A 26,500-nucleotide genomic window follows, 5' to 3' on the forward strand; every position below is an offset into this window, starting at 1 on the left:
TTAGCGTAGCATAGAGTTCAGTGTGTGTGTGTGTGTGTGTGTGTGTGTGTGTGTGTGGAGGACATCAGGTCCTGCTGCTACTGGGGGACAGGGGGACAGAGTGAGGGACAGATGTGGGGACGAGCAGCCATCTGTGAGCCATTACACTTCTGGATGGGAGCAGCGTGCTAACCATTAGCCTAGCGCTCCGACAGCTAACGGCCATCTGTGTCTCATTAACAGATAATGCAGCAGCTAGCTAGCGGCTAATTCGGCATCTGACTGCAGTCCAGCAGCCTGCAGGGAGCCGCTAGCGATGCTAACCGCTAACGGCACAGAATTAAATGACAGCGACTCTCCACTTTCAAAATGAAATGCTATGAAATAGCTTTCAAAGCAAAACGTATGCTACATTTCAAAATAAAATGCTATGAAATAACTTTCAAAGCAAAACATCATGATACTTATCAAAATAAAATGCTATGAAATAGCTTTCAAAGCAAAACATCATGATACTTATCAAAATAAAATGCTATGAAACAGCTTTCAAAGCAAAACGTATGCTACATTTCAAAATAAAATGCTATGAAATAACTTTCAAAGCAAAACATCATGATACTTATCAAAATAAAATGCTATGAAATAACTTTCAAAGCAAAACATCATGATACTTATCAAAATAAAATGCTATGAAATAACTTTCAAAGCAAAACATTATATGATACTTTTCAAAATAAAATGCTATGAAATAGCTTTCAAAGCAAAACGTATAATACTTTTCAAAATAAATTGCTATGAAATAGCTTTCGAAACTAAACGTATGATACTTTTCAAAATAAAATGCTATGAAATAAATTTCAAAGCAAAACGTATGATACTTTTCAAAATAAAATGCTATGAAATAGCTTTCGAAACTAAACGTATGATACTTTTCAAAATAAAATGCAATGAAATAGCTTTCAAAGCAAAATGTATGATACTTTTCAAAATAAAATAACACCTCACTGCCTGTCAAAAATAAACAATGACATATCTTTCAAAATAAAACCTACTTTGTTTACCATTCTGTACTTTAAATATTAATATATTTCAAAGTAGAATATGAACTCAATGTTTTTCAAAGTAAAACTACTGTGTAGTGTCAAAATGAACTTCATCATGAGTACGGACTTTCAAAATAAATCTGATATGATCCAATAAAACCTTTCATAATAAAATGTAATCTTCAACTTTTGGAAGAATAAAAATAAATGAAAATGTTCTCAGAATCTTTATAAATGAAATAATCGTGACCACCTGAAACAGGATGTGAACCTTTGAGAAAACAAAATCCACTTTCACACATTTCAATATAAAATAACCTGGAGACCTTTCAAAATAAAGTGCAGTACAGGAAGTTACCTTTAGTGGCCACCCGCACACAGTCGATCTTTGTCTCCTGTGGAGAGAGGAGCTAATTAGTTTCCTGTCAACACAAATGCCGACATATTAGCTGTCACGTCACACACACACACACACAGACACACACACACACACACACACACACACACACACACACACACACACAAGTCGTAAACAGAGCAGACAGAAGGCAAATGGCTGTGGATCAGTGCCTGTGCTGGCATTTAACAACCAAACACACACACACACACACACACACACACACTCACACACACACTCACACACACACACACACACACACACACACACACAGAGTGAGACAGGTTTTGGTGAAAGGCGAGAGAGAACATCTTGTGTCTTTCTGGTTTTAACAAACAGACGACAAATTAACCACAAGAGCTCATGAATATTCACACACACACACACACACACACACACATGCAGCGGTGTGGCTCTGCGGCGCGGCGACACTAAAAAGCACTACGGTCGCTGCATTATTCAACACACACACACACCAATTAAACCTCCTGGCGTCAATAATTAACACACAACACAATACAATCAGTGTGTGTGTGTGTGTGTGTGTGTGTCTACAATTATCTTTTTTCACACACATAGTGATAAAACACACACACATCCCCCACTGCAGCCTATTAGTGTCACTGGTCAGGCTGCTGGAACTATCTCCACTTCCATTAAACTGTGTGTGTGTGTGTGTGTGTGCGTGTGTGTGTGTGTGTGTGTGTGTGTGTGTGTGTGAGACCGCTCTGTCTCCGTTTCACTTCTCTGGTTTTTATGACAGAAAGAATAAAAAAAGTGAAGGAAATTGAAAATACAAGTAGAACAGAACGATGTGGAACCTTTGTTAGAACACTGTGTGTTTGTGTGTGTGTGTGTGTGTGAGTGTGTGTGTGTGTCATAAGACATGAGCTCAAATTTCTCTGAATAACTCTTCTATTATATATTGGAGATATAAATACATTTATTATTGTTTCTAGCTTTAAAAAAAGATTTTTAATGTCTGACTGGAATTAAAGACGGAGAACTTAGATTAATAACATGCACCGAGTGGTGTACAGGTGTACAGGTGTGTTGGTGTACAGGTGTACAGGTGTACAGGTGTGTTGGTGTACAGGTGTGTTGGTGTACAGGTGTGTTGGTGTACAGGTGTACAGGTGTACAGGTGTGTTGGTGTACAGGTGTGTTGGTGTACAGGTGTGTTGGTGTACAGGTGTGTTGGTGTACAGGTGTGTTGGTGTACAGGTGTACAGGTGTACAGGTGTGTTGGTGTACAGGTGTGTTGGTGTACAGGTGTGTTGGTGTACAGGTGTACAGGTGTACAGGTGTACAGGTGTGTTGGTGTACAGGTGTGTTGGTGTACAGGTGTACAGGTGTACAGGTGTACAGGTGTACAGGTGTGTTGGTGTACAGGTGTGTTGGTGTACAGGTGTGTTGGTGTACAGGTGTGTTGGTGTACAGGTGTACAGGTGTACAGGTGTGTTGGTGTACAGGTGTGTTGGTGTACAGGTGTGTTGGTGTACAGGTGTACAGGTGTACAGGTGTGTTGGTGTACAGGTGTGTTGGTGTACAGGTGTGTTGGTGTACAGGTGTACAGGTGTACAGGTGTGTTGGTGGACTCACCCCGTTAGCGGTGCTAACAGCCTGGTAGTAGATCCCGTAGCTCTTATGAGGCAGCAGAGGAGCGTTCCAGTAGCCACTGTAGGTCCTGTTATCACCTGTACACACACACACACACACACACACACACACACACACACAGGTAAACAGGTGAACTAGTTGATCACTGTCAGCAGGAAACGTAATGTCTCAGACTAACAAGGACAGGTGAACATTAATAACCCGACAGGTGAACATTAATAACCCGAGAGGTGAACATTAATAACCCGAGAGGTGAACATTAATAACCCGACAGGTGAACGTTAGTAACCCGACAGGTGAACATTAATAACCCGACAGGTGAACGTTAATAACCCGAGAGGTGAACATTAATAACCCGACAGGTGAACATTAATAACCCGACAGGTGAACATTAATAACCCGACAGGTGAACGTTAGTAACCCGACAGGTGAACGTTAATAACCCGACAGGTAAACATTAATAACCCGACAGGTGAACATTAATATCCCGACAGGTGAACATTAATATCCCGACAGGTGAATGTTAATAACCCGACAGGTGAACGTTAATAACCCGACAGGTGAACGTTAATAACCCGACAGGTGAACGTTAGTAACCCGACAGGTGAACGTTAATAACCCGACAGGTGAACGTTAATAACCCGACAGGTGAACGTTAATAACCCGACAGGTGAATGTTAGTAACCCGACAGGTGAACGTTAATAACCCGACAGGTGAACGTTAATAACCCGACAGGTGAACGTTAATATCCCGACAGGTGAATGTTAATAACCCGACAGGTGAACGTTAATAACCCGACAGGTGAACATTAATATCCCGACAGGTGAACATTAATATCCCGACAGGTGAATGTTAATAACCCGACAGGTGAACGTTAATAACCCGACAGGTGAACGTTAATAACCCGACAGGTGAACGTTAATATCCCGACAGGTGAATGTTAGTAACCCGACAGGTGAACGTTAATAACTTGACAGGTGAACGTTAAAAACCTGACAGGTGAACATTAATATCCCGACAGGTGAATGTTAGTAACCCGACAGGTGAACGTTGATAACCCGACAGGTGGACGTTAATAACCCGATAGGTGAACATTAATATCCCGACAGGTGAATGTTAGTAACCCGACAGGTGAACGTTAGTAACCCGACAGGTGAACATTAATATCCCGACAGGTGAATGTTAGTAACCCGACAGGTGAACGTTAGTAACCCGACAGGTGAACATTAATATCCCGACAGGTGAATGTTAGTAACGTGACAGGTGAATGTTAGTAACCCGACAGGTGAATGTTAGTAACCCGACAGGTGAACATTAATATCCCGACAGGTGAATGTGAGTAACCCGACAGGTGAATGTTAGTAACCCGACAGGTGAACATTAATAACCCGACAGGTGAATGTTAGTAACCCTGGTGCCACTGACCGATGCAGAACGGCGTGGGCGCCCTCAGCTCGCTCATCGGCAGCTCGGCGCTGAAGTAATACTGCGAGTTGAGCAGCGTGGCGTTCTGGAAGTGGATGGGGACGGGATAGCAGCGCAGGATCTCTGCAGTACCTCTGGCCTGCCTGCGGGGGCGCTCCTCCTCCACCACCACCTGGTACTTACTGCACACACACACACACACACACACACACACACAGGTTAGTTAGTGAGTGTGAGTCGCTGTTAGCAGCTGAGAGTTAAAACAATGAGTCAGATTTAAGAGCAGTGCATGATGGGAGCTGTAGTCAGTGTGACACATTAAAGTTCCGTCTGTTGCTTCATTATTCAGCTGACAGAAAGGTGACAATGTTCTACTCACTCTGAAACTTTAAACTGATGCTTCCTGAGCTGTCTGTCTCTAGTGCAACTCTACCGACTCTACAGTAACTCTACTGACTCTGCAGAAACTCTACCGACTCCGCAGAAACTCTACCAACTCCACAGAAACTCTACCGACTCTGCAGAAACTCTACCGACTCTGCAGAAACTCTACCGACTCTATAAAAGCTCTACCGACTCTACAGAAACTCTACCGACTCTACAGAAACTCTACAGACTCTATAAAAGCTCTACAAACTCTACAGAAACTCTACCGACTCTATAAAAGCTCTACCGACTCTACAAAAACTCTACCGACTCTATAAAAGCTCAACCGACTCTACAGAAACTCTACCAACTCTACAGAAACTCTACAGACTCTATAAAAGCTCTACAAACTCTACAGAAACTCTACCGACTCTATAAAAGCTCTACCGACTCTACAGAAACTCTACCGACTCTATAAAAGCTCTACCGACTCTACAGAAACTCTACCAACTCTACAGAAACTCTACAGACTCTATAAAAGCTCTACAAACTCTACAGAAACTCTACCGACTCTATAAAAGCTCTACCGACTCTACAAAAACTCTACCGACTCTATAAAAGCTCTACAAACTCTACACAAACTCTACAGACTCTATAAAAGCTCTACCGACTCTACAGAAACTCTACCGACTCTACAGAAACTCTACCGACTCTATAAAAGCTCTACCGACTCTACAGAAACTCTACAGAGACTCTATAAATGCTCTACAGACTCTACAGAGACTCTACAGAGACTCTATAACTGCTCTACAGACTCTACAGAGACTCTACAGAGACTCTACAGAGACTCTAGACCCGGCTGACTGTGATGACAGCAGAGAGCAGCCAGTAGCAGAGCAACGGGCTGCTGCTCTGTGGTCCACCAGCAGGTGTCACACCTCACTCACACTGACTCTGTGATTCACAGGAACTCTGACGTGCACCTGAACGCATCACGGCAAGTTCCCATCAGTGTTTGTGTCCCGAAGGAAACGCTGGAAACAATAGTTGTGTTTTTCACTGGAACCAGATTCAGGACAGCAGCCATACATCACACACACACACACACACACACACACACACACACTCACTCTCTCACACACACACACACACACACACACACTCTCACAAACACACACACACACACACACACACACACACACAGAGGGTGTGGACGGTAAAACTGCAGTATTGTGACATTTCCTGCTGGACAGGAAACTAAAGGAGGACAGGAAGACACACACTTTAACACACACACACACACACACACACACACACACACACACTCTGTATTGTTTAATTCCCCGGAGAAACGAAGAGAAAAGAGACAGATTCAATCATCTCTTCCTCCTTTCTGTCCTCCTCTCTCTCTCTCTCTCTTTTCTTCTCTCTGTCTTTGACAAACCGTCTCCAATCACATTTCTTCACACTCGTGTCGCAGCACTTGTTGTGTGTGTGTGACAGTAATCTGATTACAGCCGCAGGTCGCCCGCGGCAACACCTTTTGTCCTGCGATCTGAGGATCTTATACACCAGTGTGTGTGTGTGTGTGTGTGTGTGTGTGTGTGTGTGTGTGTGTGTGTGTGTGCCTGAGGGCCGACACACACTCTGGTGTCAGAAGAAACAAAAGCAAAGTTAAATATAAAACACACACAAACATGAAATCGTATCTCAGAGCAGCATCTGTTCAATCTGATGGATTTCACATAAACTATCATGTCAATTACCACACTGCACGTCACACACACACACACACACACGTACACACACACACACACACACTCTTTACATCGCCGGTCTTGTCCCTGCATGAAAAGAAAACATAAATCTCGATTCGCTTGAAATGATCCATTTTCTTCTTCTTTTCTGAGTCCTTTCAGTGTGTTTGATGTGAGCGCTGCGTTCTCCCAGGCCCCCTGAACTACCCACCAGCTGCCTGTTTGTTTCCTTTGATTTGGATAATTTGTCAGAGCAGAAAGGGACGTAATCAATCTTTATGTGTTGGAGGGTTGATGGACACTTGAGTCCCACAGTGACGGAGGAAGTGAAGCAGCTGCTGATTCAGACGAGAAGCACCAGATTCTTTTATCTTCCTCACAAACGTTGATGCACTGATAAAAAAAAAAGGTGTTTAGTCTAAAACCAGATCAAACAGTAAATCTGAGGGAAATGATCTTGCTGCATGGACAGATAATTTACCTTGACAAGATTTATTGAATTAAGATTATTAAATCTAGAAATAAGCATGTTGAACACTTAAAATAATAAATTAACTCTTAAAACCAGATAAATGATCTAACACTTCTAAATCTAAAGTTTTTTTTTATCTTGGTAAGAACCAAATAATCATCAGGTCACTCTGCTCGGGCCAGTTCATCACTGCTGGCAGCTTTACTTTATCTGGTTTGTACATTTTTGTCTTTCTTGGTCATTTTGTGACCAAAAAGAAGATGTAAAAATACACAAAAAGACCAAAAAAACACACACACACACACATTCACAAAAAAAAGACAAAAACGACAAAAACACAAATAAAAGACACAAAAAAGAAACAAAAGATGTTAAAATCACAAGAAAGAGATAAAAGGACAAAAAAAAAAAAATTATCTGTCCATGCAGCAAGATCATTTCCCTCAGATTCACTGTCTGATCTGGTTTTAGACCTTTAGATTTACTGTTTGATCTGGTTTTAGACCTTTAGATTTACTGTTTGATCTGGTTTTAGACCTTTAGATTTACTGTTTGATCTGGTTTTAGACCTTTAGATTTACTGTTTGATCTGGTTTTAGACCTTTAGATTTACTGTTTGATCTGGTTTTAGACCTTTAGATTCACTGTTTGATCTGGTTTTAGACCTTTAGATTTACTGTTTGATCTGGTTTTAGACCTTTAGATTTACTGTTTGATCTGGTTTTAGACCTTTAGATTTACTGTTTGATCTGGTTTTAGACCTTTAGATTTACTGTTTGATCTGGTTTTAGACCTTTAGATTCACTGTTTGATCTGGTTTTAGACCTTTAGATTTACTGTTTATCTGGTTTTAGACCTTTAGATTCACTGTTTGATCTGGTTTTAGACCTTTAGATTTACTGTTTGATCTGGTTTTAGACCTTTAGATTTACTGTTTGATCTGGTTTTAGACCTTTAGATTTACTGTTTATCTGGTTTTAGACCTTTAGATTCACTGTTTGATCTGGTTTTAGACCTTTAGATTTACTGTTTGATCTGGTTTTAGACCTTTAGATTTACTGTTTGATCTGGTTTTAGACCTTTAGATTTACTGTTTGATCTGGTTTTAGACCTTTAGATTTACTGTTTGATCTGGTTTTAGACCTTTAGATTCACTGTTTGATCTGGTTTTAGACCTTTAGATTTACTGTTTATCTGGTTTTAGACCTTTAGATTCACTGTTTGATCTGGTTTTAGACCTTTAGATTTACTGTTTGATCTGGTTTTAGACCTTTAGATTTACTGTTTGATCTGGTTTTAGACCTTTAGATTCACTGTTTGATCTGGTTTTAGACCTTTAGATTTACTGTTTGATCTGGTTTTAGACCTTTAGATTTACTGTTTGATCTGGTTTTAGACCTTTAGATTTACTGTTTGATCTGGTTTTAGACCTTTAGATTTACTGTTTGATCTGGTTTTAGACCTTTAGATTTACTGTTTGATCTGGTTTTAGACCTTTAGATTCACTGTTTGATCTGGTTTTAGACCTTTAGATTTACTGTTTGATCTGGTTTTAGACCTTTAGATTCACTGTTTGATCTGGTTTTAGACCTTTAGATTCACTGTTTGATCTGGTTTTAGACCTTTAGATTCACTGTTTGATCTGGTTTTAGACCTTTAGATTTACTGTTTGATCTGGTTTTAGACCTTTAGATTTACTGTTTGATCTGGTTTTAGACCTTTAGATTTACTGTTTGATCTGGTTTTAGACCTTTAGATTTACTGTTTGATCTGGTTTTAGACCTTTAGATTTACTGTTTGATCTGGTTTTAGACCTTTAGATTTACTGTTTGATCTGGTTTTAGACCTTTAGATTTACTGTTTGATCTGGTTTTTTCCTTTTCTGCAGTGTGGAGTCGGTGACCTCGCGGTGGCTCCACCAAAACCTGCCGACAGCGCCCCAAAACACAGAAACCCTGTTATCACCTGCAGAAACAGAACCAATCAGAGTCTTTCTGAGTCTTTCTGACCACTGCTGTTGTACACATCAGCGCGGAGCCTCAAAGGCTCTTCAGCCCTGGGATTCAAACCACCGACCCTCTGCTACCTGATCTAAACTACAACAGGAGCTCATGCTACTGTCCAGTCCTGCTTCCTTCTACCAACACCAAACTCTACCCACTCTACCGACTCTAGCAGAACTCTACCGACGCTAACCAAACTCGACCGACTCTAGCAAAACTCTACCGACTCTAACAGAACTCTACCGACTCTAGCAAAACTCTACCGACTCTAACAAAACTCTACCGACTCTAACAGAACTCTACCGACTCTAGCAAAACTCTACCGACTCTAACAAAACTCTACCGACTCTAACAAAACTCTACCGACTCTAGCAAAACTCTACCGACTCTAACAGAACTCTACCGACTCTAGCAAAACTCTACCGACTCTAACAAAACTCTACCGACTCTAGCAAAACTCTACCGACTCTAACAAAACTCTACCGACTCTAACAAAACTCTACCGACTCTAGCAAAACTCTACCGACTCTAACAAAACTCTACCGACTCTAACAAAACTCTACCGACTCTAGCAAAACTCTACCGACTCTAACAAAACTCTACCGACTCTAACAAAACTGTACCGACTACTACAGCCTGTGATTGGTCTATAGGTCAGGACAGCCTGTGATTGGTCTATAGGTCAGGACCGGCCTGTGATTGGTCTATAGGACAGGACGGCCTGTGATTGGTCTATAGGTCAGGACAGCCTGTGATTGGTCTATAGGTCAGGACAGCCTGTGATTGGTCTATAGGACAGGACGGCCTGTGATTGGTCTATAGGACAGGACGGCCTGTGATTGGTCTATAGGTCAGGACGGCCTGTGATTGGTCTATAGGTCAGGACGGCCTGTGATTGGTCTATAAGTCAGGACGGCCTGTGATTGGTCTATAGGTCAGGACGGCCTGTGATTGGTCTATAGGTCAGGACGGCCTGTGATTGGTCTATAGGTCAGGACGGCCTGTGATTGGTCTATAGGTCAGGACCGGTCTGTGATTGGTCTATAGGTCAGGACGGCCTGTGATTGGTCTATAAGTCAGGACGGCCTGTGATTGGTCTATAGGTCAGGACGGCCTGTGATTGGTCTATAGGTCAGGACGGCCTGTGATTGGTCTATAGGTCAGGACCGGCCTGTGATTGGTCTATAGGTCAGGACGGCCTGTGATTGGTCTATAAGTCAGGACGGCCTGTGATTGGTCTATAGGACAGGACGGCCTGTGATTGGTCTATAGGACAGGACGGCCTGTGATTGGTCTATAGGTCAGGACGGCCTGTGATTGGTCTATAGGTCAGGACCGGTCTGTGATTGGTCTATAGGTCAGGACGGCCTGTGATTGGTCTATAAGTCAGGACGGCCTGTGATTGGTCTATAGGTCAGGACGGCCTGTGATTGGTCTATAGGTCAGGACGGCCTGTGATTGGTCTATAGGTCAGGACCGGCCTGTGATTGGTCTATAGGTCAGGACGGCCTGTGATTGGTCTATAAGTCAGGACGGCCTGTGATTGGTCTATAGGACAGGACGGCCTGTGATTGGTCTATAGGACAGGACCGCCTGTGATTGGTCTATAAGTCAGGACGGCCTGTGATTGGTCTATAGGTCAGGACGGCCTGTGATTGGTCTATAGGTCAGGACGGCCTGTGATTGGTCTATAGGTCAGGACCGGTCTGTGATTGGTCTATAGGTCAGGACGGCCTGTGATTGGTCTATAGGACAGGACGGCCTGTGATTGGTCTATAAGTCAGGACGGCCTGTGATTGGTCTATAGGTCAGGACGGCCTGTGATTGGTCTATAAGTCAGGACGGCCTGTGATTGGTCTATAGGTCAGGACGGCCTGTGATTGGTCTATAGGTCAGGACGGCCTGTGATTGGTCTATAGGTCAGGACGGCCTGTGATTGGTCTATAGGTCAGGACGGCCTGTGATTGGTCGTCTCGTGTGTTTCTCTGATTGTGTTAAATGTGAATAAACTTGTTTTTGTGTTTGTCTTCATGAATCAAAGCGTCTCTTTCTGGTCACGTCGTGTTTGTTGACAGTTAATAATTAGAGACGAACTGAAGCGTCTTTGTGTTTCTGTCGGCTCTGACTGTGTGTGTGTGTGTGTGTGTGTGTGTGATTGACACATCAGCTGTTAATCCCTGTTAATCTGCTGTTAGCATCAGGCTGATTAGCTGCTGAGGGAGAATTAACTGGATCCTGATCTGCTCTGATGAATAACGTCTTTATTAATAAATAATAAATAATTGTATGTTTATATTCATCTGCTCTTCAAACTCACATCAGAGATTCTGTTTGTGTCCTCGCGATGATAAAAGACCTTCCTATGCTTCTGCTTTCAATAAGTTCATGTTTATGTTGTAACTCTTTGTGTCTACTATAATAGTCAGGAGGCGGAGCTAAATAAAGGGGACGGCTCCACATTGTTTCCACCATGAGTTTCAGTTTTTGGTTGGAGCCTCTTCATCAAGATGGCGGATCGGAGATGGCTCCCATATAAAATCTATGAGAATCAATATATGTTCTCAGAAGGTCAAAACAAACAAAAAAAGAAAAAAAAATGACTTACATTTGCATTGAGTCATTTAGCTTTTATAGCTTTTATCCAAAGCGACTTACGGGAAGAATAGAAACAAAGAATCAGGGTCTAGTGCAATAAGAGCTGCTAGTGCATCAATAAGTGAATTAAAGTAATTTTGTGTCTTTTTTGCTATTGTGTCTTTTTTTAAAGATTTTTTTCGTCTTTTCTTTTATTAATTTTATGTCTTTTTTGATGAATTTGTGTATTTCTTTTAGTAATTTGTGCTCTTTTTTTTTCTTTTAGTAATTTTGTGTCTTATTTTGTTTGTTTTGACCTTCTGAGTGGCTTGGAAGACATATTGGTTCTCACTCTATATTATTATTATTATTATTATAATAACTCTTTATATTTATTATAACTCTTTATTTCTATTATTATAACTCTTTATTTTTATTATTATAACTCTTTATTTTTATTATCATAACTCTTTATATTTTTATAACTGCTGTTTTTTCTTCGTGACACTTTAGTTTTTTCTTCATGTCGTGTTTTAATGTTTAACGTCTCGTCATGAAAACTTTATGAAGCCGAAGATTGATGCTGCTGAATATTTCACCATCTGGGAGAGAGTGTGTGCGTGTGTGTGTGTGTGTGTGTGTGTGTGTGTGTGTGTGTGTGTGTGTGTGTGTGTGTGTGTGTTACCTGACTGGAGCTCCGCGACTCTGAGCTGGTTTCAGCAAAACTGTAACGCTGGAGTCAGTCTGGTTGAGAGGAGACTCCTGGTCATAGGCTGGCATCAGAGGAGCTGAGGAGGAGAGGAGGAGCAGGAGGAGGAGGAGGAGGAGGAGGAGAGGAGGAGAGGAGGAGCAGGAGGAGGAGGAGAGGAGGAGAGGAGGAGGAGAGGAGGAGAGGAGGAGAGGAGCAGGAGCAGGAGGAGGAGAGGAGGAGCAGGAGAGGAGGAGGAGGAGAGGAGGAGAGGAGGAGAGGAGCAGGAGCAGGAGGAGGAGAGGAGGAGAGGAGAGGAGGAGAGGAGGATGAGGAGGAGGAGAGGAGGAGAGAGGAGAGGAGGAGAGAGGAGAGGAGGAGCAGGAGGAGGAGGAGAGGAGGAGAGGAGGAGGAGAGGAGGAGAGGAGCAGGAGCAGGAGGAGGAGAGGAGGAGAGGAGAGGAGGAGAGGAGGAGAGGAGGAGCAGGAGGAGGAGGAGAGGAGGAGAGGAGGAGGAGAGGAGGATATGTTGAAAAAACATTCCTCAAACATTCAGTATTAGTTACAGGTTGGGCCCCTGTGTCCCCTGTGTCCCCTGTGTCCCTTGTGTCCCCTGTGTCCCCTGTGTCCCCTGTGTCCCTTGTGTCCCCTGTGTCCCCTGTGTCCCTTGTGTCCCCTGTGTCCCCTGTGTCCCCTGTGTCCCTTGTGTCCCCTGTGTCCCCTGTGTCCCTTGTGTCCCCTGTGTCCCTTGTGTCCCCTGTGTCCCTTGTGTCCCTTGTGTCCCCTGTGTCCCCTGTGTCCCTTGTGTCCCCTGTGTCCCCTGTGTCCCTTGTGTCCCCTGTGTCCCCTGTGTCCCTTGTGTGGCCCCTGAGCCTCACCTGAGATCTTGGTGGTGACCTGTGTGATGACGGGCGGGCCGAAGCCTTTGATGGTGGAGGCTTTTATTGTGAAGGAGTAGGTGGAGCCGGGGTAGAGGCCGGAGAACACGTGGCTCGTCTCATTGGCCGGTTTGAACACCTTCCCGCTCTGATTGGACAGATCGAACTCGGTGTCGAAGGAGCTCAGGGCTTTGTAGGAGATCTGAGGAGGAGGAGGGGCGTTAGTGTCGCCGCCGGGGGTTCTGGGTAATGGAGTCTTTGGACAGAACGGTAAATAAACTTTAACAACGACTTTAACAAAACTCTACCGACTCTATCAAATCTCTACAAACTAACAAAACTCTAAAAACGAACAAAACTCTACCGACTCCATCAACCCTTTACCGACTCTAACAAAGATCTACCGACTCTAACAAAGATCTACTGACTCTAACAAAGATCTACCGACTCTAACAAAGATCTACCGACTCTAACAAAGATCTACCGACACTAACAACCCTCTACCGACTCTACCAACCCTCTACCGACTCCATCAACCCTCTACCGACTCTACCAACCCTCTACCGACTCCATCAACCCTCTACCGACTCTACCAACCCTCTACTGACTCCATCAACCCTCTACCGACTCCATCAACCCTCTACCGACTCTACCAACCCTCTACTGACTCCATCAACCCTCTACCGACTCAACCAGCCCTCTACCGACTCCATCAACCCTCTACCGACTCTACCAACCCTCTACCGACTCCATCAACCCTCTACTGACTCCATCAACCCTCCACCGACTCCATCAACCCTCTACCGACTCTACCAACCCTCTACCGACTCCATCAACCCTCTACCGACTCCACCAACCCTCTACCGACTCCATCAACCCTCTACTGACTCCATCAACCCTCCACCGACTCCATCAACCCTCTACCGACTCTACCAACCCTCTACCGACTCCATCAACCCTCTACCGACTCCATCAACCCTCTACCGACTCTACCAACCCTCTACCGACTCCATCAACCCTCTACTGACTCCATCAACCCTCCACCGACTCCATCAACCCTCTACCGACTCTACCAACCCTCTACCGACTCCATCAACCCTCTACCGACTCCATCAACCCTCTACCGACTCTACCAACCCTCTACCGACTCCATCAACCCTCTACCGACTCTACCAACCCTCTACCGACTCCATCAACCCTCTACCGACTCCATCAACCCTCTACCGACTCTACCAACCCTCTACCGACTCCATCAACCCTCCACCGACTCTACCAACCCTCTACCGACTCCATCAACCCTCTACCGACTCCATCAACCCTCTACCGACTTTACCAACCCTCTACCGACTCCATCAACCCTCTACCGACTCCATCAACCCTCTACCGACTTTACCAACCCTCTACCGACTCCATCAACCCTCTACCGACTCTACCAACCCTCTACCGACTCCATCAACCCTCTACCGACTCTACCAACCCTCTACCGACTCCATCAACCCTCTACCGACTCTACCAACCCTCTACCGACTCTACCAACCCTCTACCGACTGGTGGGTCGTGTTTACCTCGTACTGGCGGATGAGGCCGTACGTCTGCAGCGGTTCCCTCCAGCTCAGGCTGATCTGCTGCTCGTAGCTGCTGCCGAGGATCGACTCCACCGGAACCGCTCCGGGAACTGAAACACCAAACATACAGCCGTTAAAAACCTGGTTCACCGGCGAGTTCTACGCCACGGGATCCCGCCGCGGGTCGTACCGTCCTCGTCCGTCAGCACCAGCAGCTCCTCGCTCTCCTTGCGTCCCTCGGGGTTGCTGAGGACGAGTCGCAGGCTGACGTTGGTGAACGGCGGCAGGTTACGGACGACGTGTTGCGGCGCGGCGCTCAGCGTGTCGTACACCACCTCCTCCTTCACGGGCTCGCTGCCGGACACACAGCAGACCTCACAGTCAGTTAGAAATATAGTCACGATACAACAAGTCAGGCATCAAAACATCTTTATCGTGTCTATCTTCATCTGAAAGTCTCGTTTCCTAGTTTCCATGTTATTATCCAGCCCGCTTTCTTCTACTAAGACTTAACTCTACCGACTCTAACAAAACTCTACCGACTACAGAAACTCTACCGACTACAGAAACTCTACCGACTCTAACAAAACTCTACCGACTCTAACAAAACTCTACCGACTACAGAAACTCTACCGACTAACAAAACTCTACCGACTAACAAAACTCTACCGACTACAGAAACTCTACCGACTAACAAAACTCTACCGACTACAGAAACTCTACCGACCCTAACAAAACTCTTCCAACTCTAGCAAAACTCTACCGACTAACAAAACTCTACCAACTCTAACAAAACTCTACCGACTCTAACAAAACTCTACCGACCCTAGCAAAACTCTACCGACTCTAACAAAACTCTACCGACTCTAACAAAACTCTACCGACTAACAAAACTCTACCGACTCTAACAAAACTCTACCGACTCTAACAAAACTCTACCGACTAGCAAAACTCTACCGACTCTAACCAAACTCTACCGACTCTAGCAAAACTGTACAGACCCTAACAGAACTCTCCAGACTGTAAAAAAAGAATCTAAAAAAAAGACGCTAAAAAAAACTTTACTGACTCTAACAAAACTCTACCGACTTTAACAAAACTCTACCAAAACTCTACCGTTCTCACAAAACTCTACCGACTAACAAAACTCTACCAACTCTAGCAAAACTGTACAGACCCTAACAAAACTCTACAGACTCTAACAAAACTCTACCAACTCTACAGAAATTCTACCAATTCTAACAAAACTCTACTGACTCAGCAGACAGCAGACCTCACAGTTAGCACTCGATACAAAACAGAAATATAGTCACGATATAACAAGTAAGGCATCAAAACATCTTTATCGTGTCTATCTTCATCTGAAAGTCTCGTTTCCTAGTTTCTATGTTATTATCCAGCCCGCTTTCTTCTACTGAGACTTAACTCTACTGACTCTAACAAAACTCTACCAACTCTACAGACATTCTACCAATTCTAACAAAACTCTACTGACTCTAACAAAACTCTACTGACTTTCCATATACTCTACCAACTCTAACAAAACTCTACCAACTCTAGCTAAACTCTACTAACTATAACAAAACTCTACTGACTACAGAAACTTTACCGACTCCAACAAAACTCTACCGACTCTACAGAAATTCTGCCATCTCTAAAAAAACTCTACCGACTCTAACAAAACTCTATCGACTACAGAAACTCTACCGACTCTAACAAAACTACCAACTGTAACAAACCTTTCCTGACTGAAACTCGTCCAGTCTGGACTAAATAAATGCCCAAAGGAAGCAGCAGTGATCGGGGTGTACCTGCTGGCGGCCCCTGCAGGTCTGTAGCGGTACTGCACCGTCAGGTTGTAGCTGTGGCAGCGCGTCACGTTGTATCCGAACGGCTCCCAGCGCAGCGTCACCTGCTTGGACTGGACGTCCACCACCTCCAGGCGCCGCGGGCCGTGCATCGGGTCTGACGGACAGAGACAAACACCAGATCACTTGTTACCTGAAACACAGACTCTCAGCCAATCAGCTGCTGGATCTCACATCACAACGCTGTCGGAGCTGAATCACAAAACACGACAAGTCTCCACCTGTTTTTATTAATTTTATGTCTTTTTTGGTAATTTTACATCTGTTTTATAATTTTATGTCTTTTTTTGTTAATTTTAGGTGGTTTTTTTGGTAATTTTACATTTATTTTTGGTCATTTTACTGTTTTGGTTAATTTGGAGACAGGGTCCATACCTGTCCAGTCCGTGTCCTCAGGTCCTCACTGATTAATAAATTTGATAAACACCTGGTTGATGACATCATCACCTGGTTGATGACATCATCACCTTCTGAAGGTTGAAGTTTGTACCATTTGATGGAAAAACACCTGATGACATCATCAGCTCTGTCTCCGTGTCTGATTTAAATGTCAGCCCAAAAATTATGGGATGTAACCGTGACGACCACACACACATACACACACACACACACACACACACACACGTTCAGGGAGAATGATGGAAGGATTTTATGTGATAGCGTTCACTCTCTCCCCTCGGGGATTATGGGTAATAGGATCCACCTCAATCCCCCCCCTCCCCCTCCCCTTGACCCCCGACCCCCATTGTTGCCGCGGCAATATGTGTGTGTGTGTGTGTGTGTGTGTGTCCATTTAGCTCGACGTCTCTCTTTCATCGCACAATCGAGGTGGAGAAACTCACAAGTGCTTCTATTGTGTCCTGCTAAAAGCCTGCAGAGTGTGTGTGTGTGTGTGTGTGTGTGTGTGTGTGTGTGTGTGTGTGTGTGTGTAGGTGTGTGTGTGTGTGTGTGTGTGAGGCTCAATAACAGGAAGAGAAGTTTTCTGCACACACACACAGATGAGAGACGACAAAGAACAGGAAAGGTTTTGTTCACTGGCTGCAGAAAAACACCTGGAAACACACACACACACACACACACACACACACACACACACACTCACACACACTCACACACACACACACACACACACACAGAGGAGAAATTGCTCCTTCCTGCTCTCATCTATCATTCTCTCTCTGAGTGGATCCTGTCTGTCATCTTGAAATACACACTTAGATTGGCCACTACAGAGACAGAGTGTGTGTGTGTGTGAGTGTGAGTGTGTGTGTGTGTGTGTGTGAGTGTGAGTGTGTGTGTGTGTGTGTGTGTGTGTGTGAGTGTGAGTGTGTGTGTGTGTGTGTGTGTGTGTGTGTGGTTGTGTGAGTGTGTGTGTGTGTGTGTGTGTGTGTGTGCTCAGCTTCCTTTAATCTCCTCTCTCTCTCTTTCTCAGTAGAACCTGTTTTTTTCTGTCTTTTCAGTCTGAACGTTCAGTTGCATGTAGTATGTAAACAAAAAGGCCCAAAATACCCACAATGCAAAGCGCTGCAAGCGTCCATTACTGCCGGAGGACAGAGCAGGAACCTCATAAGGAACCGCCAGAACCTCATCAGTACTACCAGGACCTCATCATAAACACTTAGAACCTATTCAGTACGACCAGAACCTCATCATGCACACTTAGAACCTCATCGTGCACACTTAGAACCTATTCAGTACTACCAGAACCTCATCATGTACACTTAGAACCTCATCATGCACACTTAGAACCTATTCAGTACTACCAGAACCTCATCATAAACACTTAGAACCTCATCATGCACACTTAGAACCTCATCAGTACTAAAAGAACCTCATCATGCACACTTAGAACCTCATCAGTACTACCAGAACCTCATCGTGCACACTTAGAACCTCATCATGTACACTTAGAACCTCATCATGTACACTTAGAACCTCATCATGCACACTTAGAACCTCATCAGTACTAACAGAACCTCATCATGTACACTTAGAACCTATTCAGTACTACCAGGACCTCATCGTGCACACTTAGAACCTCATCAGTACTATCAGAACCTCGTCGTGCACACTTAGAACCTCATCATGCACACTTAGAACCTCATCATGTACACTTAGAACCTCATCGTGCACACTTAGAACCTCATCAGTACTCCCAGAACCTCATCAGTAGTAAAAGAACCTCATCATGTACACTTAGAACCTCATCACTACTACCAGAACCTCATCAGTACTACCAGAACCTCATCAGTACTCCCAGAACCTCATCGTGCACACTTAGAACCTCATCAGTACTACCAGAACCTCATCAGTACTACCAGAACCTCATCATGTATACTTAGAACCTCATCGTGCACACTTAGAACCTCATCAGTACTACCAGAACCTCATCATGTATACTTAGAACCTCATCGTGCACACTTAGAACCTCATCAGTACTACCAGAACCTCATCATGTATACTTAGAACCTCATCGTGCACACTTAGAACCTCATCAGTACTACCAGAACCTCATCATGTATACTTAGAACCTCATCGTGCACACTTAGAACCTCATGAAGGACCACCAGGATCAGATGAGGCCAACCTCTTCTGTGAGTCTTGTTGTTGACCTGCTGTCTCCCCCTAAACACCAGAAAGCTCTTTGAACAATACGAGGTTAACGCCTCTTTTGTTCCTTTTTTGTCATTTTATGTCTTTATTTTGTCATTTTGCGTTTATTTTTGGTCATTTTATGATTTTTTTTGTGCCACTTTTGGTAACTTTATGTCTTATTAGGTAATTTTACGTTTGTTTTTGTTAATGTTATGTGTTTTTTGGTCCGTTGTGTGTCACTTCATGTATTAATTTGTGGTATCACGAGCTCTATGAGGGTCCTTCTGTGGTTCTGTTCAGGTCTTTGTGGTTCTTGTGTCTGGCGGACAGAGTGAGAGACTCTGGCTGAGGAACGTCTCGGTTCTGCTTGTTCCTGACGGTCAGACCGACGCTGAGCTCCTCATATTAAATCTGGTGATCTCCTGGAAATGAAAAATTAAACCTCCTCCTCCTCCTCCTCCTCCTCCTCCTCCTCCTCCTCCTCCTCCTCCTGCTGGAGTCACCTTCAGCTCTCTGTCTCTCTGTAATGTATTCTTCTTCTTCACTGTTTGTTTGTTTGTTTGTTTGTTTGTTATCAGCTCCCAGCAGCCTGCCTCAGGCTCCGCCCCCTGCCGTCCTGTCACTCATCCCATAATCCAGCGGGAGGAGACTCGGAGACTCGGAGACACGGAGACTCTGAGACACGGAGACTCTGAGACACGGAGACACGGAGACACGGAGACTCGGAGACACGGAGACTCTGAGACACGGAGACTCTGAGACACGGAGACACGGAGACACGGAGACTCGGAGACACGGAGACACGGAGACACGGAGACTCGGAGACACGGAGACACGGAGACACGGAGACTCGGAGACACGGAGACACGGAGACTCGGAGACACGGAGACACGGAGACACGGAGACTCGGAGACACGGAGACACGGAGACACGGAGACTCGGAGACACGGAGACTCGGAGACACGGAGACACGGAGACACGGAGACTCGGAGACACTGAGACACGGAGACTCTGAGACACGGAGACACGGAGACTCGGAGACACGGAGACACGGAGACACGGAGACTCGGAGACACGGAGACTCTGAGACACGGAGACACGGAGACTCGGAGACTCGGAGACACGGAGACACGAAGACTCGGAGACTCGGAGACACTGAGACACGGAGACTCTGAGACACGGAGACACGGAGACACGGAGACTCGGAGACACGGAGACACGGAGACTCGGAGACACGGAGACACGGAGACTCGGAGACACGGAGACACGAAGACTCGGAGACACGGAGACTCAGAGACTCGGAGACACAGAGACTCGGAGACACTGAGACACGGAGACTCGGAGACACGGAGACTCAGAGACACGGAGACACGGAGACACGGAGACTCAGAGACTCAGAGACACGGAGACTCAGAGACTCAGAGACACGGAGACTCAGAGACTCAGAGACACGGAGACTCGGAGAACTGACTCGTCCTCATTTCTCTTCAACAAAGACATCAGCAGCAACAGTCGGCCGGCTGAGTGAAGCTGAATGAGAATACAACGGGTTCTAGTCCCCACGAGTCTCTTTACTGTCCTAGTCCCCACGAGTCTCTTTATTGTTCTAGTCCCCACGAGTCTCTTTACTGTCCTAGTCCCCACGAGTCTCTTTATTGTTCTAGTCCCCACGAGTCTCTTTACTGTCCTAGTCCCCACGAGTCTCTTTATTGTTCTAGTCCCCACGAGTCTCTTTATTGTTCTAGTCCCTACGAGTCTCTTTACTGTTCTAGTCCCCACGAGTCTCTTTACTGTTCTAGTCCCCACGAGTCTCTTTACTGTCCTAGTCCCCACGAGTCTCTTTATTGTTCTAGTCCCCACGAGTCTCTTTACTGTCCTAGTCCCCACGAGTCTCTTTATTGTTCTAGTCCCCACGAGTCTCTTTACTGTTCTAGTCCCCACGAGTCTCTTTACTGTTCTAGTCCCCACGAGTCTCTTTACTGTTCTAGTCCCCACGAGTCTCTTTACTGTTCTAGTCCCCACGAGTCTCTTTATTGTTCTAGTCCCCACGAGTCTCTTTACTGTTCTAGTCCCCACGAGTCTCTTTATTGTTCTAGTCCCCACGAGTCTCTGTATTGTTCTAGTCCCCACAAGTCTCTTCACTGTTCTAGTCCCCACGAGTCTCTTTATTGTTCTAGTCCCCACGAGTCTCTTTACTGTTCTAGTCCCCACGAGTCTCTTTATTGTTTTAGTCCCCACGAGTCTCTTTACTGTTCTAGTCCCCACAAGTCTCTTTATTGTTCTAGTCCCCACGAGTCTCTTTATTGTTCTAGTCCCCACGAGTCTCTTTATTGTTCTAGTCCCCACGAGTCTCTTTACTGTTCTAGTCCCCACGAGTCTCTTTACTGTTCTAGTCCCCACGAGTCTCTTTACTGTTCTAGTCCCCACGAGTCTCTTTACTGTTCTAGTCCCCACGAGTCTCTTTACTGACATGCCATGTTATGTCTTCTTTTGTTAATTTTGGTTGTTTTTGGTGATTTTGTGTGTGTTTTTGGTGATTTTGTGTGTGTTTTTTGGGTATTTTGTGTGTTTTTTAGTCGTTTAATGCCGTTTTTGTTCCTGTCTGTGATTCTGGAGAAGATTTCACCTTTTTACTAATTCTCTCGTTTAAAAAAAACAACAGAATTGATCAGAAATCAGTGCAGCAGAGAAGCTCCGCCCCTCTGTCGTCAGACTGGACTTCAGCTGACATCAGTGGTTCCACTGGGAACACGTTCCTCACCGGAGCATCCGGAGTTTGACTCACAGTTTGGTTCTCTTTGTTTTGCTGCAGGAAGCAGCTGTGTGTGTGTGTGTGTGTGTGTGTGTGTGTGTGTGTGTGTGTGTGTGTGTCCCTTCAGAATAAAAGCATGTGGCGGTGGCTGAAGTGAAGCTAATGAGCTGAAAGTGGGCGAGGCAGAGAACCGGCTGCTTCCTTCAGTCTGGCGCTGAGATCACATCACAACATTGATTTTATTTAATGATCACGTTCTCCTCGGCGTTCTCTCTCTTTTATCTCCGCGGCTCGTTCTCCGCCTGCCACAACGAGTCTTTTCACAAAACCATATAAATATTAAAAACAAGCTCCAGTTATTATTCTGTACCGTCTGACTCTGTGGCTGTGGAACTACAGATCCCATTAAGTCCGTCTCCTCTGGACTCTGGCAGGTTTGGACCAGCAGAACCTCATCATGCTCACTTAGAACCTCATCAGGACCAGTAGAACCTCATCATGCACACTTAGAACCTCATCAGGACCAGTAGAACCTTATGATGCACACTTAGAACCTCATCAGGACCAGTAGAACCTTATGATGCAAACTTAGAACCTCATCAGGACCAGTAGAACCTTATGATGCACACTTAGAACCTCATCAGTACTACCAGAACCTCATCATGCACACTTAGAACCTCATCAGTACTACCAGAACCTCATCATGCACACTTAGAACCTCATCAGTACTACCAGAACCTCATCATACACACTTAGAACCTCATCAGTACTACCAGAACCTCATCATACACACTTAGAACCTCATCAGTACTACCAGAACCTCATCATGCACACTTAGAACCTCATCAGTACTACCAGAACCTCATCATGCACACTTAGAACTAGGGATGGGCAAGATGAATCGATAATTGATCCTTCAGAATCGGGGCGGCCAACAGTTCCACCAGTCAGCTGGGTTCCGTCGCTGCTGTGAACACACTTCAATCAGCCATAGATGACAGAAGTTCTCTGTTCTTGCATCAGGTTCTCTCTGCTGCAGGTGTTCCACTCATGGACATTTTTAACATGAAATATTAACGTTGAAATCGATAACTGATCGTTAATGTTCGTGATCATCGATCGAAAAGATTTATTCACCTAGAACTACTTAGAACCCCATCAGTCGTTCTCCTCTGGACTCTGAGAGGGTCTGAGTGTCCACGCAGGGACGGACTCCAGCGTTAGACACAGAAAAGGATAAAATAAGAAGAAAGAACTCGGAGGCGAGCGGAGCGAGAACATCGGAGGTGGAAAGAGAGAAAAGAGTGAAATATTCATATGATATTTTCTAAAAGCCTCGACAAACATCACACACTCTTTAATGGATGTTAACACACAAAATCTTTTATTTTTCATGACCAATGATGACCTCACACACTGTGTGTGTGTGTGTGTGTGTGTGTGTGTGTGTGTGTGTGTCTGTGTGTGTGTGTGTGTGTGTGTGTGTCTGTGTGTGTGAATCGTACGAGAGACACAAGAGACTTTTTATTTTCTTTGTTTATATCATTTAAAACCAACAGGTACCACCAGAACCACGTCAAAGATCATCAGAACCTCATCAAGAACCAGCAGAACCTCATTACACTGTATGATGCACACTTAGAACCTCATCAGGACCAGTAGAACCTCATCATACACACTTAGAACCTCATCAGTACTACCAGAACCTCATCATGCACACTTAGAACCTCACCAGTACTACCAGAAGCTCATCATGCACACTTAGAACCTCATCAGTACTACCAGAACCTCATCATGCACACTTAGAACCTCACCAGTACTACCAGAACCTCATCATGCACACTTAGAACCTCACCAGTACTACCAGAAGCTCATCATGCACACTTAGAACCTCATCAGGACAACCAGAACCTCATCATGGACCAACAGAACCTCATCAAGACCAGCAGAACCTCATTACACTGTATGATGCACACTTAGAACCTCATCAGGACCAGTAGAACCTCATCATGCACACTTAGAACCTCATCAGTAGAACCAGAACCTCATCATGGACCAACAGAACCTCATCAAGACCAGCAGAACCTCATCATGACCAGCAGAACCTCATCAGGACCAGCAGAACCTCATCGGGACCAGCAGAACCTCATCGAGGACCAGTAGAACAGAAAACCTCACACATATTGATTTTTCTTGTGTAAAATATTAAAGCATGAAGTTCAGAATTCAGATTTTTTATTTTTATTTATTTTATTTTTTTTACAGTTTGTCAGTTTGAACATTTAATATTTTGTCGTCTTTAATTTGAATCTGAAACGACCTGGTTCTGTTTTATTTGGGGTTCTTTGAGACGAGGTTCTCTATAAAATGACGATGTGGATGAAATATTAGTTTGATTTGAGACTTTTGGTCTCCGAAACATGAAGCAGCTCACTGTGACTTCCTGTTTATCTGCCACCAGCCGAGTCGCCTCACTGGGTTCTAAGTCCTAAAGCTTGTCTGATGGACACACACATTCATTATTAAACACACACACACACAGACACACACACACAAACACAGACACACACACACACACACTCACACACACACACACACAGACAAACAGAAGCTGGTGTATAATTTATTGGGAGTAAAATGAATAAATAAAAGTGAGTTGAAGAGTCGAGTGTTATCAGAGAGAACATCATCACACTGAGTGTGTGTGTGTGTGTGTGTGTGTGTGTGTGTGTGTGTGTGTGTGTGTGTGTGTGTGTGTGTGTGTGTGTGTGTGACACACTGAGCTCTGCTTGCTGTCAATCACACACACACATTTCTTCCGTTCTTGTTTCCTGCGTTGCTCCCGGAGGAACGTTTGTTCTAACCTGCTGAGGGTCCCAGAGGGGCGGAGCTTACTCTGGTTCTGATCTAGACGTCTGACACTTCCTGAAGGAACTCAATTATCTGATCAAGGAACCCATAAACCTCCAGAAAACCTGAAGAACAACAACAAACACCTAAAGAACGTCCTCAAAGGTCCACCAGAACCTCATTAGAAACCACCAGAACCTTATCAAAGACCACCAGAACCTCATCAGGATCACCAGAACCTCATCAGGATCACCAGAACCTCATCAGGATCACTAGAATCTCAAAAGGACCACCAGAACCTCATAAGAACCACCAGAACCTCGCCAGGATCACCTGAACCTCATTAGGACCACAAGAACCTTATTAAAACCACCAGAAACTCTCTAAGACTACCAGACCCCAATTACAACCACCAGAACCCCATTACAACCACCAGAACCTCATTAGAACCACCAGAACCTTATCAAAAACAACCAGAACCTCATTAGAACCACCAGAACCTCATTAGAACCACCAGAACCTCATCAAAGACCACCAGAACCATTCCTTCCTTGGTTTGTACCAAGAACATCATGGATGAACAAAACCGTTTACTTTTTTTCAGTTTGTTTATTTTATTATTATTTATCATCATATTTATTTATTTCCTATTTACAAATCAAAGAGGGTATTTAGAACCAGGTTAGATGTGTTTATAAGCAGGTTTATCCGGTGGCGGTGTGAGGAACCGGTGGAACATGACGACAGACGGACAGGAATGTGTTTATGAGTCGTGGCGAGTCCCAACAGGTCCGAGTCGGACACGTTGAGACCTGACAGATATTTCCTCTAACAACATCAGCAGCACAGACTCGTGTTCTACGTTCCTTCATCCGTCTGGTTCTCTTCTCTGTCTTCATGAATGTGGATTATTAAATGATAATTCTCTGTAAAACTGCTCTGATTTATCATCATAATTATATTAATAACAATAATAACAATAATAATAATAATATAAAGTAAGACAGTCTCATGTGTGGTTCTGTATTCTTATATTTCTTTTCTCCCAATTATTATTATTATTATTATTATTATTATTATTATTATTATAATTATTATTATTATTATTATTATTATTATTATTAATACTGATGTTTATCAGGAACACGTTCCGTTAAAATGTTCATAAACAAAAGAACAGTTAGAAGAAATAAACAACTGAATCATCAGAAATAAATCATTTAAAAAACTAAAGCTCAAAAAATAAAAACTCCTTTGAATCCAAAAAGACGAAGAGAGAAAACCTGCAGCAGCAGCAACACCTGGATAATTAGCACGCTAATTGCTAATCACATGCTGTTTGGAGTTAGTTTACACCCACAGGGCACACACACACACACACACACACACACACACACAGCTGCAGCTATGTGTGTGTGTGTGTGTGTGTGTTCAGTCAGGAGATGGATGGGGTAAACAGTTAGCATGCTGATGTGTACACTGCAGCCATTAAGATCTAATGAGCTAACGCTAACAAAGCCTAGCCCCTTAATGAGCTCCCCGCTAACCATTAGCCACCTGATGAGCTCAGCGCTAACGCAGCCTAGCACGCTGCGCTACGCTAATGACTCCTCCATTAACTACTAATGAGCTCAGTGGGGCTGTAACCTAGCCGCTAGCTGCTAGCCG

At 44.4% G+C, this 26,500-nt stretch overlaps 1 protein-coding gene across 1 annotated transcript in view; it reads right to left on the reverse strand.

The window, feature by feature from the left end:
• Positions 1–26,500, reverse strand: part of LOC131962389 (receptor-type tyrosine-protein phosphatase mu-like) — a gene marked incomplete at its 3' end in the record, with an annotated part of 101,832 nt that overhangs the window by 52,320 nt on the left and 23,012 nt on the right. The window contains exons 9-16 of the mRNA XM_059327389.1: positions 16,579–16,732; positions 14,958–15,121; positions 14,768–14,877; positions 13,203–13,404; positions 12,323–12,425; positions 4,466–4,647; positions 3,022–3,116; positions 1,381–1,417 (exon numbers count right to left, since the gene is read on the reverse strand). Of these exons, the coding sequence (XP_059183372.1) occupies positions 1,381–1,417; positions 3,022–3,116; positions 4,466–4,647; positions 12,323–12,425; positions 13,203–13,404; positions 14,768–14,877; positions 14,958–15,121; positions 16,579–16,732 (1,047 nt within the window). The remainder of the gene's footprint in view (positions 1–1,380; positions 1,418–3,021; positions 3,117–4,465; positions 4,648–12,322; positions 12,426–13,202; positions 13,405–14,767; positions 14,878–14,957; positions 15,122–16,578; positions 16,733–26,500) is intronic.

The sequence above is a fragment of the Centropristis striata genome, chromosome 23, assembly GCF_030273125.1.
Source record: "Centropristis striata isolate RG_2023a ecotype Rhode Island chromosome 23, C.striata_1.0, whole genome shotgun sequence".
Classification (NCBI taxonomy): Eukaryota; Metazoa; Chordata; class Actinopteri; order Perciformes; family Serranidae; genus Centropristis; species Centropristis striata.